General features: G+C 37.1%; 1 protein-coding gene across 1 annotated transcript in view; it reads right to left on the bottom strand.

Moving 5' to 3' along the window:
* MMP16 (matrix metallopeptidase 16) overlaps nt 1–13,549 on the bottom strand; it is a 357,858-nt gene extending 344,309 nt beyond the window's left edge. Inside the window, exon 1 of the mRNA XM_089898989.1 lies at nt 12,631–13,549. Within this exon, the coding sequence (XP_089755115.1) occupies nt 12,631–12,975 (345 nt within the window). The 5' untranslated portion in view covers nt 12,976–13,549. The remainder of the gene's footprint in view (nt 1–12,630) is intronic.
* Between the last annotated feature and the right edge of the window lie 334 nt (nt 13,550–13,883).

Below are 13,883 nucleotides of genomic sequence, written 5' to 3'. Positions count from 1 at the left end.
CTGTATACTACAGGGAACTATATTCAATATCTTGTAATAACCTATAATTGAAAAGAATCTGAAAAAGAATTATATATGTATATATATATATATATATATATATATGACTGAATCAATTTTCTGTACACCTGAAATTAACACAGCATTTTGTGAATGAACTATACTTCAATTTAAAAACTGGTTAACATAAAAGAAACAAATATGAGAATCCAGCTATCTTTTGTTAAGCCAGATATTAAAGGTATTTGGAGAAAAGTAAAACAATATCTTTTTTTCTTACAATTGCTCTTTTGTAAAATGTGCTTTTCATAAAAATATGTTATCTATGTTAATATATTAAGTTAATTATTATTGTTTTAAACGAATTTCTAAGTAAATATTTTTAAACTTTCTCAGGTTTATTTGTCTAGAACTATAAACATAGACAGATATAAATCACACAATAAAAACTTTTGGGGGTTTTCAATAATTTTAGGCCTGTACAGGGATCTTTCATTTGAGTGCTGTGCTAAATCACAGGGCTCAGTAGATAAACTTTGAGCTATGAGGCTACAAAGAGGGGTGGGGTCTGATCATGAGAGGTCGTACAGACCATTGGATAATACAGTATGTCCAGACTGGATATAGAGGCTCAAAGTAGGGCTGTAGCCAAGTACATATGAGAAATGAACAGACCGAAGATGCATGTTATAGGGAAAAAAAAATGACAACTGATTAGAAGTAACGAGTGAGGGGCAGGAAGTTGGGGGATTGGTGCCCACTTTTCTCGCATGAACACACATGTGGTAGGTGGTGCCAAGTGATGGAAATCACTGAGGGAGGACAGTTTAGACAGATTGATATTTCTCCTCTTTATGTATTGTGTCTTCCTGCTTTTTTGCGTGCTCGGTAATTTTTATTATTGGATGTCAGACATTGTGAATTTTAACTTGTTGAGTGCTGGATTTTTGTATTCCCATATGTCTTACTGAGTTTTGTTGTGAAAAGCAGTTTAGTCACTTAGAAAAAGTTTGATCCTTTAAGGTCTTGCTTTTAAGACTTTTAAGCAGAACTAGAGCAGTTTTCAGTCCAGGGATTTTTTTTCCCACTACTGGAGCAAGATGTTTCTGAGTACTCTACCCAACACCCTGTAAATGATGAGGTTTTCCAGTGTGGCTGGTGAGAATGGTCACTATTCCCAGCCCTGTGTGATCTGCAGGCATGGTCCCCTCTGATCCTGTTGGTTGATTCTTTCTCTGGCCTCCACTAGTTACTTCACAGGAATGTGCAGATCACTTCTTAATTGAATACTCAAGGGGAATGCTTTGCAGATCTCCAGTGCTTTCTCTCTCTTCAGAATTCTCCTTTCTGGTATTCTGACCTGTGAATTCTAAACTCCTTGGTTTCTCCATACTCCCAGCTTCATCTCCTTAACTCAAGGAGTCTGTATGGCTCAACCTGGTTCTGCCTTCCCTGTACTATCACCTGGAAACCCTCTCTATGAACTAAATTGATATAATCATAGGGCTCATCTTGTTTGTTTCCCATCTTTCAGGGATGACTGTCCTTCACTACCTGATGTCCAGTGATTTAAAAACCACTGTTTCATATGTTTGTCCTTTTTGTTTGTTTGTTTATTTCATCAGGGGATAGTAAATCAGAAGGCTATTACTTATCTTGACCCATTATCTTTTACCTCTTTAATCTCAGAACAACCCTTGAGTTGAGTATTATTACCTCTGTTTTACACATGAGAAAATAAATAGTAACTTGGCTCACTCAAGTTTACTGAGATTTGGTGACACAGCTAAGATTTTTAAGCATTCCTTCCAAAGTTCTTGCATACAGCCATTATGATATACTGCCTATAGAGAAAGTGACAGATAGCTGAATGGATATTTAACACTGAGAATGTTTTATAAAGTCACCTTTATAAATTGGTTTAGAAATAGTCTTTCCTTAAAACGCTAATAAATGAACTAAGTGAGCCTTGAAAGCTATATACAGCAACAATCTTAAGGACTGAAGAATTTTTAAAACATCCTTAGGTCAACCACCAAGAAGTTTCTATTGCCTCTACAATAAAGACAATAACCAGATATCAGGCCTATTCTCAAACAGAGAGTTCTGAGGCACCTCATCCACCTCTGAAATGATCTACTTCTGAGTAAGTTCTCTTTTACATTAAAATAAAAAAAATATTAGAAATGATCAAATATATCTGTTTCCTTGTAGCTTCTACCCAATCAAAGCAATATATAAAAATAACAAACTCCAGAACTCATGCCAGTCAGCAGTCATATACATACATATTCTTCCACAGCAGGGCACTGGAACACAGATCTAACAGGTTTTCCTTTACATGTTCTACTCTTTTCATCTTGGAATGTAATCAAATCTTCCTAAAACCTTTGAAAATCACATTTAATGTGACAACATGCAACATAACAAATAGTTAAGGAATGAGATATTATGATTAATTTAATATTACATATAATTAAGATTGTGCCACATTTAGTATTATGCAATTTAACATAGGTTACCAACTTTCTATAAGTAAAAAATCATAAAGGGTATTAAACAATAAATTTATATTGAGCACCAAATAATCACTCTTGAATCAACAAATCAAATCAACAACAGTCTATTCAGTTTTTACTCCATGTAAGTCTCTATACTAGGATAGACCTAGCATTTTCTTTATGCATGTCAATGATTTCTTTCCAGTTTGGAATATAAAAGATGTGAGCAATGGAACTGGACTACACTGTCCCTACTGGGAACCTGGGAGTTATTTCTTGCCTGTATTTACTCGGTTAGGGCCCTGGGCTCCATAGCCAACCTGCCTGCTTTGATTCTGGGCTATTCCACTTCAGGAAAATTCAGGGGTAGGTGGCCTTGGCAAGTTCCTCAACCTCTCCATGCCTCAGATTCCTTATCTGTGAAAGAGAAATAGTAGTGCTATCTCACAAGATTGTAATAAAATTTAAATGAGTTAAAATATATGAAGCACTTAGAACACTATCAGGCACATAGCAAATGCTCAACCAGTGATAATTAACTCTGTTTTTCTTATCATTAAAATAAGGTGTTCAGTGAAATCAATTCCAGGTATTTCTATTCTACTGGCTATTTGGACCTTGTCTAATTAGAATATAATGCTGGCACATAATTGTTTCTACATTCCCAGTTATCTGCGGGAGTGAAAAAACTGAGATATACCCTTTTCTTACCTAAGAAAGAGATTGCTTGGGATTGTCTAAATGCTGTCATTACAAAACCTGTGCTATAGACAAGCAATAAAGATCACAAATCCATTTTATGAATGGTCAAAATAAGGCAAAGACTGTTTTAGTAATTTGCTTGATTCATCCACGGGACTAACAAACGATTTCACTCCATCTACATACAGGAGCAAGTTAGCAAGTTCTATGAATAGAGCTGTTGTAATATTAAAACACACAGATGTCCAAAAGAGTTTTATCTGTAACTGGGAGTGAGTATTTGTAAGCTGGTTATCAATTTCATATAAATCATTGAGTGTACATTTGACTCTGGAAGTTCTTTGAATTTATTCTGCCTTATTCACAATGAAAAAGGGAAGAGTAAAAAATGTAGCTTCTTGTAAAATTTTACCCAATTTCCAAGCCTGGTGTCCTGTAATATATCTAGAATACAAAGTCCCTCAAGAGTTCAACTAGAAGAAAAAGTAGGACCACAAGAAGGAACTGGCTTGCAATTGTATAAAGGGAGAATGAATACACAGACATTAGAAACCTAAAACAAATTCAAATTTCTAATCGCTATAAACAATGAGAAACGATTAACACATTGTATGAATTCAAAGGTGAAAATTTCCCATGGAAAAAATGCTTCCACTGATGTCACTTAGGGTCTGACTGCATCAGCACCTGCAGAGGCACAGGCCTGTATTCCACTGACATCACCTCAGGTGCATGCAATTTGGGGACATGAAATAAAGTTCGTAAAAGTATCCAGCTTCCTTAAAACAATGGCAGTTTATTCCCCCATAACTTGAGCATGACTAAAACAAATACTGTAAAATTCCATCCCATTGAGTAGTTTATTTGGTCATTTGAATACATCACTCTAAGGACTATCTCTCCTGAGAATATCTGTCTGTGGGGCCATGGCTTACTTCGTATATCCATATTTCACTTAATTGCCTAGATTAAAAACTTTAAAAAATCTGAATGATGCTTGTAAGTGGATTATAATATCTTAATTTAATGTCGGCACTCCCTAATGCATTAGTGACTGCCCCCTTTTTAATTTCCACTTATATAATAATCTGGTCAACTGAAAACATATTTGAGGTTCCTATTAAAGGTAAAGCACTATTTCACACTTTTGTGGCTTATTTCTTACATATTTTTTTAAAAGATAAAGAGGTAAAAGCTATATTTTAAAACGTGTTTTCATCAAAAAATATTTATTCAGTAAATTACCCTGGTAAACATTAAAAAATAAAATAACAGTCTGACAAGCATTTAAAAGTGGATTTTTGCTATATATCTAAAAGGCATAATCAAATTAGATTTATCCCACTCTGATCTGTAAGACTACAATTATTTCATTTTCATTTTAGTTAAAATGAGAATACCAAAAGCATCTACAGTTACTACGATATATAGTGTAAGGAGATATAAAGCTGTCCTACACTGTAACAATCTTTGTCATATTGTCATGCCCAGAACTCCTCCCAAACTCCTCCAGAAGCGTTCATTTCCTTCTTAGTTCATCAAATATGTAATAACCGGTACCAAATGGCTATTAGTAAACCTAAGTCACACATTAAATCGTGAATAGTTCATCGATTTCCGTAAGCTATGATTGGCTATGATTCATTTTAAGACATCTAATTGCACCCACTGGCCTTGATTTTTAAACCAAGTTCTACCATTGGAATCTTTAAACGGCTCAATTGCTCCCTCTAGCCTCCTTTTATATACTACACCCACAGGCCACAATCAAAGGTTAGGAGCCTATTGTGGGATTACTCTTACTCTCTTGCCTAAACTTGTTATGTGGCTCATCAAGATATTCCACCGATCCAAACCCAAGGATGCACAATGCCAAATGGTAGTGGTGAGACACTAAGACAAAGAACATCTATTCAGAGTGCTAAATTATAGGAAGCAACAATCAAATACGATTACATGAATAATCTCAAAATCTATAAATGACTTTCCCAAGGAAAGAAGGCAAAAGAAAAAAGTTGAGTGTCACATATTTTAACTTAGTAGTTTATCCTTTTAACCTGGAATATTTTTGCTGTTTGCATAAGCTGCATATTTCATAAAACAAATGCAGTCTGATTTTTCACGTTCAAAATCAAATGTGTTGTGAAGAACAAAAATAACCCTCAAAGAGCCAGGCGCCAAAATTATTTTCCACAGTGGGCAAAAGGGACATACAGTATAAGTACTTCATTTCACTACAAAATATGTGTATATTTTTATATACATATATATATGTATATATATACATATATATGGGTTTGAATTTTGAGACCCTCCCCCAAAAAACTATTTTGATTTCATTCCAACTTGCCTTTTTATGATTGAAGTACCACTTGTAGATGACACGTATTTTTCAAAATAACATCAAGCCATGTTTTTAACATTAAATTTTTAAAGTTTGCTACCTTGGCAAAAAATTGATTTTAAAATTACATATAATTTGCTGCCAGTGTTTTTACTACTCAGCAGAAGGCTAGGATAGTTTCCAAAATGGAACACCCTGTGTCACTACAGAAGATAACAAATGTTAGATTTAAGTTGCACATTCTGTATTTCTTCATGATAGGCACTTCAGAAAGAAAAAATCTGAACATTTGTTAGCCAGTTGCCCCAAAATTTACAGGATAAATATGTACATTTTCCCCTTTTGGCTATATAAATTAAAGCTTGGAGGTTCATACAATAGAACTTCAAATTTGGAAATGGCCTTAGTGACAGGTTAGTTCAATTGTCTTTTTGCCGAAGATCAAGGCTATGTTAGTATAAGAACCAAAGTTAAAGGCCATGTCCCTTGACCCTCTGTTCTAGGGCTACATTATACTATATTGCTAACTATCTTCTATTCCCAATGTTACATGCACAAGTTATTTTATTTTAAACTTCTTTGTCATTGAATAAACCACTTTAATATCTTTTTCTGCCCATCCTCCTCCTTCCCCTATTAACTAAAAGAAAAAAAGACGTTTATGGTCTGAATTTGGGGTATAACATTGAGCTGGTCTAAGTTATATATCAAATTCTACTCCTAATGTGAATAGGAAGCACTTGGGCATTGAGCCAGTTAAAATAAACAGGCCCATTGAATCATAAAGGCTTATTTCTTTTCCATGGTATTAGAAGAAAAGATAAACAGATTTCAGCAAATTCAGTCTTATAAAAGAAGGTGTGAGCTGAACTTGACATTCTATGATAGTAACAGATGATGAGACAAAATGTGAAAATCACATTCCTGAACTAAACTAAGAAAAACCCACGGGAAGAAAATGTACTGATGTTAGCTTGGTTGACTCTAGTGTATTACATTTTGTAAAATTTAAAAAGTATTAAAATAAAATCTTCCTAGACCAGCTGGTATATCCTAACCTGATAGACTTTCTGTAATTAGATGCTATCATACCTTTGAATCAGCATTTATTTTTACTAACAATATCTAAATAGTATGGAGTATTTAACTATGAGAAGGCATGTTGCTGTCTATCCACTATCTATCTACCTAATATGATATACATGTATTCATTTAATCATCAGAACCCCTATGAGACAAGTACTGTTAGTATCTCCGTTTTACAGATATGTACACTGAGGCTCACAGAGGTTATCTTGCCTGTTATTGACTTAACAATTAAGTTGCAAGTAAAAGGGCTGGGATTAAAATCCAGGCAATCTGATGACAAAATATGAGCTCTTTTTTTTTTTTTTTTTTTTAAGTATAGTTGATTTACAATGTTGTGTTAGTTTCTGGTATGCAGCAAAGTGATTCAATTTTATATGCATATATATATATATTCCATTTCAGATTCTTTTCCATTATAGGTTATTACAAGATATCAAATATAGTTCCCTGTGCTATACAGTAGGTCCTTGTTGTTTATCTATTTTATATATAGTAGTATCTATTAATATCAGACTCCTAATTTATCCCTCCCCCTTCCTTTCCCTTTTGGTAATGATAAATTTATTTTCTATGTCTGTGAGTCTGTTTCTGTTTTGTAAATAAGTTCATTTGTATCATTTTTTAGATTCCATATATAAGTGATACCATATGATATTTGTCTTTCTCTGTGATTTATTTCACTTAGTACGATAATTTCTAGGTCCATCCATGTTGGTGCAAATGGCATCATTTCATTCTTTTTTATGGATGAGTAATCAGAATACGTGCTCTTAATCACTATACTATACCACAATAAAAAATTATTTGATGAATATAATTCCATTCACAGATATTTAAAATGAATTGTGATGGAAAGTAACATAAAAAATGACTTTCTCAATTTGAAATATATATGCTGAAGGGTCAGAAAGCTCCTGAAGGTGCACAATGAAATCAGTCTTTCTCTTTTGACACTCAACAAATTTAACTAATTGATTTAAATGTTCAATGTCCTTTTTTGGTCCAGAAATAATTTCAGTTGGTCATTTACCAAATATTCTGAACAGGTACATTTTGAGTAGTACCTTGGGGTAGGTCAGGCAGAAAAATAAATTTACATAAAATAATTGATTAATCCAACATAAGAGAAAATAATTATACCACTGAACAAGTGCATTAAAATTTTCTCATGTTAATAACCTGAAATAGCTATAAACTTTAGATCTATCACTTTTTGTGTGTGTGTGTGTGTGTGTGTGTGTGTGTGTGGTACGCGGGCCTCTCACTGTTGTGGCCTCTCCCGTTGCGGAGCACAGGCTCCGGACACACAGGCTCAGCGGCCATGGCTCACGGGCTCAGCCGCTCCGCGGCATGTGGGATCTTCCCAGACCGGGACACGAACCCGCGTCCTCTGCATCGGCAGGCGGGCTCTCAACCACTGCGCCACCAGGGAAGCCCAGATCTATCACTTTTCACCTGACTCTAGAGATTAAAAAGCTGTTATTGAACCCAACTCTATTCTTACTTGATAGGGATGAAGAGACTGAAAGCGAAAACCCAGCTGTACAAAGGGATGGACTTGGATGGTTATTTTCTGTGGATTTCTCAGGGGTAGTATGAGACAACCTACCTCACTGGTATAGGCTCACTAGTAAGGATTTCATGAATAACCCTAGATTTGGGCAACCTGACCAAGCAATTCTGAACAGAGAAAGGCACAGTTAAGGTGGAACACACAGGAGAAGCTGAAGAACCTGAGGACTAGTGAGTCTTCTGGCCTCTTGGTCAGAGTTCTTGGTTCTTATGATATTCTGAATGGCCAGCAAACTTGGGATTCCAAAGCATGGAATGTTGCTGCAGGTTAAAAACCTTTGTGAATCAGTTATGCAGCCCCTGCAATTGACCAGTATAAAACTGCTACCATGGAGAATTATGGGATGTAGTCAGAATCCCTTACTCAAGGAGACTGACCAGATCACGTTGTCACCATCCTTCCATGAGCAAATAAAATAATTCATGTTGATTATTTAAGCAAGTAGAAAATAAGAGATATGAAAAAAGATCCCAACATCTGACATTTTTAAATCTGTAAAATATATTTTTTTATCTCTGAAATGTCTCACCACTGATTCCTGCTAAGATGATATGCAGTACAAAGCTAATCCAAGGAAACTGAACTTTTAGGTAGGTTCAGATAAACCTGACAAAGGTGAATAAATACTAAATCAGTTAAACACTGCAAGAAAAATGTAGGAGGGTTACACTCATAATTCATAGTATTTGTCATAAAACAGCCTTCAGAAATCTAGAATCTCTCTTCTTTCTTTAACAAAGAAAGGAACAAAATCAATTTTTGTTTTATCAAGTTCTTTTTGTCACCAGAAGTCATTCTTCTCATGCTTTGATATGTGCATCATTCAGAGTATCACATGCTTTTATTTTACCATTAAATTGGCTTAAAATAATTTTTCTCACTAGAAATGTGTGCTATTGTTTAAAAAAATAAAGAACATGTTCACATAAATATTTAACACTTGACAAACTATGAAAGTTGATGATGAAAGTTATTGATTATGAACTATATTCTATCTTAATTTCATGACAAAAGTGTTTGCAGTGTTAAAAAAATAAATAAATAAAGGAGTCTCAGGATCATGAGAATCCCCACTACAACATGAAAATTATTTTAGACAACAAAATGACTTTTTAGAGTGTACAGATTAAATCATGATTCTCTGCTAACAATTTAGCTTCTTCTGACCAATGAACACATCTGATTCAGACTGCTGTCCAATGACAGCAGCCTTTGAGTTTTAGTTAATATTAGCAATGTACCTCCTTTGCATCATGCTAATGATTACACACTGAAAGGCGCACTCCAAAAAATGGATCCAGTGATATACAAAAATCTTTAAACAAATGTATAGTGAAATTTTAGCATTAAACAGTGTTCTACCAGAAATATATAAGGAGGGGAATTTATTGAATCTCTTCCATAGTACTGCTTCTGGTAGTGTCTTACCCTTCTTAGCTGTAAGAGATGTTCCTTTTTGCTTCTTAAATACAAAAACAAACAAACAAAATGCACTCTTTCTCTGTAATAGGCTTTTATCAGCATATTAACAAATATCTCCTGCTCTAAAATTTAAAAATTTCAAATATTTATACTTTCAAAATCAGACAGGAAAGAGTTAATATGAATACCTCTACCCAACTCCCTCCCACCTAGATGGGGAGGGAAAACAGGTTTTTAAACATTAAATTGTAGAAATGAAAAGTATAGGGGTCCCACCAATTGTGAAGCTCAGCGAGGAATAAAGCATTGTAATCTCAGTTGTCAGCATAAAAAGCATCTCTTAGAAGCTTCATTCCAACTATAATAACTTAGTGCGCTTGCTAGAAAAAAAAAAATTGTGATCATATGAGCTTCATGCATGATTGATACCATTACTGTTTATTTTAAGACTGTCTTTTAAGAGTCAGTCAAATAAAGCAGTCTCAGTTTATGTTTTGCAATCAGAATGTGCAACACAATATAAATGCCTTTTCTGAAGATGTGATGGACTATTCTTCCCATTACTGTTTCCTACCAAAAAGAAACCTCTAATAAAAGTGAATCAGGCAGAAATTCATGTCACAAAATATCCTGTCATCCGTGTTCTTTATAGTATGCTGAATTACCTAGCAGCTATTCTTATGATTTTAAAAAAAGGAGGTTATCATTACACAAAAATAAGTATATAAGCCCAACTAAGGATATGTTCAAACGCTTAAAAAATGCTATTTGGGAATAATACAAACTCTGAAACATAATCTACTTTAAATAATTAGAAAATCTCCTTTGTATCAAATACCCTTTTTAAGGTCTCAGATGGCACATACCTCTTATCTTTCATAATTAAATCTTTGCATTGTGTAATAAATATGGATGGAATAAGTTAAATACTCTTATGGAAGTATTAATGGAAGTATAAATGGAAGATAAATGGAAGTATAAAATGGAAGAAAAAAAAACCCTCTTTTCCATGAACAATTTTTAACATGTATCTTGAAGAAAGAACAGAAATTACAGAAATTCAAAATAAAATTTTTTTTAGCAAAATCATAACTTTTTCTCCCATAATAATATCTTATTGAACTGATTGAGGGATTCAAACTATGAAGAAATACACGCACATTTTATTTAGGCTCAAAAAGGAAAGCTAATGATCATCAATACACTTATGTTATCCCAATAATCTCTGAAAGCAAATCTAAGACTTTCCCAAAGCAGGTGGCCATGAATCCAGGCTCTCCCTCCCTCTTCAGACTGAGCAAGATAAAAACTAGCCCCTACTTTTAACACCTCCCCCACACCCCATCTCACCACCATCACCACCATCACCAATCTGAAGCAATAGGCCCTTCTGTTTATAACCTTATAAATAACAGCTTGCCACTTTCATTCCTCTAGTCTATGAACTGCTTACTTTTTTTCATTTCCACATTAAATTATCTCTTGATTTAAACATTAGAAACAAAAATCCATCTGTGGCATGCAATTCCAACAGTTCAAATTTGCAACCAAGAAAAGTCTGGACTTACCAGATTTACCTTTCCATCTCTTTTATTCAGAAAAACAAAGTTGTATTTTTCAAAGGGTTAAACAGTTTTGGTTTGAATTAGGGTTTGGGTGTAATATAATCATACTTAATATCTGTAAACTTAACTCTTGATAATGGTTCTTACTTTTTCAAATATTTTGTTTCTCTATTAACCATCACTTATTACATGTAGTCCTAAGAACAGTTTATACAAACAGGGAATTATATTCAGAATATGCCCTCACATATGGCATTTATTATGCACACTTTGTATATAAATCTGTTACATGAAACACGTTCAAATACTGTGCAACAGGTTCTGCTGTTGTGTAAACACACACACCCAACAAAATGAAAATAAGCTTTAAAGAATCAACAATATAGGGGAAAAAAATCACATTATTCTTCAGAGACTTAATCATAATTCTTTTGAGGTGACAGAAGATCTAACCAAAAGGAGTATATTTTACTAAGACCCTCTTATTGTCTTTGTACTCCACCGTGTAGGTGATAAGCTGGTTAGAGCCCAGGTGTATACAAGCTTCCATTGATTTATTGCATGTTACTGGCTTTAGTGCTGAGTTGATGACAGGAAAAGTACTTTGGCAGAGGTCTGACAAGTCGTTATCCTTAAGTTCCCTTTTGCTTTGTGTCTGTCTGTTCCCAAAGCTATCAAAGTAAAGCAAATGACAGTCTAAATCCTCTATGTTTTGCCATGAGAGTGTGAAATCAAATTGTAAGACACACCTCAGAACTATTACATTGGGCCACATTTATTTTCAATTGGCGGGGGAGGGGAAGCGAAAACACTTCAAGAGATGGATTTCATGTCCTCTGTGTAGCCAGATCTAGTTACAGTGTATTAAGTTATGTCTAAATGAGAAAAAGACTCTGTCTAGTCAAGTGTTTTATCACAAAGTAATGTTATTAAACATATCAAGTATTCCCACGCTCTCCTCTAGATTCTTTGATTTTAACCTCCTTTGTTAGGCACAAAACACAGGGAAAAAGATTTCAGGAACAATACCAAGGCAGCACATTATGCCAAGCAATGAATTCTGTGTTTCCCGAGCAGTTTATTTATTATAAACTCAAACTGCTTTTATGAAACTACACGTTTGCTATATGTAGGTCTTCTAGGTCTTCGCCTCTTTCCTTGATAAGCATGGATCGGCTACAATTGTGTCTTTGAGCGCGCAGCACGGTGCTTTGTGCTGCTGGGGATAACGGATTCTCAGTCTCACGCGCATCCATCACCTAAGACAGGGAAACTCAACACGGGTCTTGGCGGCTGGAAGGGAAACAATGTGTTGAGACCCTGGCTGCTGTGAGCTACAAGGATCTGACGAGCGAACGATATGTTTCAGGGAGCAGCCCAGGCAAGGGGAGCAGCCCAGGCAAGGGGAAAGGAAGAAAGCCCTCGTACTCTTACCTCCACATTGAAATACTGCTCCGTTCCGCAGACGGTAGCACATAAAATCCAAAGCAAGGTTTGCAAGTAAAATACCCCCGAATGATGCACGAAATCCAACCGTCTTCCAGTGCTGAATGTGAGTAAGATCATAGTGAACTGTGCTTCAATGGATGGACGAGCTCCCCTTCGTTTTCTCCCTCTCTCCCTTTCCCTCCCTCCCTGGTTTCCTTTCAAAAGTCCTCCGGGTGGGTAAGGAGCCTGCAGGTTCACCCACAGCCCGGCAAGGGGAGGAGACAGAGGGCCCCCGCGCTCGGCAGCCCCCAGAGAAGCAGCGGCTGAGGTAGAGTCAGCAGCAGCTCGCATTCACCATCCTCGTGGGCCCGCGGCCGGGAACGTGGCGCCCAAGTTCACCGCCGGTTCCGGCTCAAAGAACCGAGCCGCAGCCGCAGCAGCCGCCGCCGCCTCCAGAGGGTGCGTCCTCCTCCTCCACCGCCCAATCCTCCTCCGCCGCTACCGCCTCCTGCTTCTGCGGGAAGGGCCTCGGCCGCTCCTCGCTCTCTCGTCTCTGCTTCTCCTTCCCTCCTCTCCTCGCTCCCCTCCAGAACGTTCATCCGTAATCTACATAACTCCTCCTTCCCGGGGTCTGCCTGACTCTTGGGCCCTCGGCGCGCGCGCGCACACACACACACACGCACACGCACACACACACATACACACATCTGCACACGAACACACTCACACAACCCGACTCGCACGCGCGCGCTTCTTAAAGGAGACGGCTGGTAGAGGGGAACTGCCACTGTACCGCGCACTGAAAGTAGACAGCCCGGGAGAAGGGCCCTGAATTGAGACGTGGTGTTTAATATACCACCCACCCCTTATCCTCGAGACAAGCACGCAAGAACCTGGGCGGCTCCATTCTTTCGTCTCGCCCACCTTCCGCCGAGCACCTAGAAACAAGTGCGCCCCTCTCCTGCCGGGGACTGGCTGGGGCTCAGGCTGCGGACCCCGGTATGGGCTGGGGAGCTGCCCAGGCCTGGTCCCGGTGGGCGACCGTCGTCCTCAGTCGAAAAAACGCTGGGAATCTGAGGGAGCGCCCGGGTCACTGTGCGTTGCTTGGGGGCTCGGGTCTGTTGCCAGCAGGCCAAGTTTAAAAAGCCTGAGCTGGCAAGTCCTGAGCATCCAAAACTTTGTTGGGGCCCACCAACCAAGTATGTGGCCTGTTGTCTCCCTGAATTCTCTCTACCATCATTACATCCCGCCTTTTGGGC

This window comes from Delphinapterus leucas, chromosome 17 (genome assembly GCF_059928025.1).
Source record: "Delphinapterus leucas isolate spDelLeu-1000000601 "Yukka" chromosome 17, BTC_Dleu_Yukka2, whole genome shotgun sequence".
Taxonomy (NCBI): Eukaryota; Metazoa; Chordata; class Mammalia; order Artiodactyla; family Monodontidae; genus Delphinapterus; species Delphinapterus leucas.
This window is presented reverse-complemented; position numbering and strand designations above follow the sequence as displayed.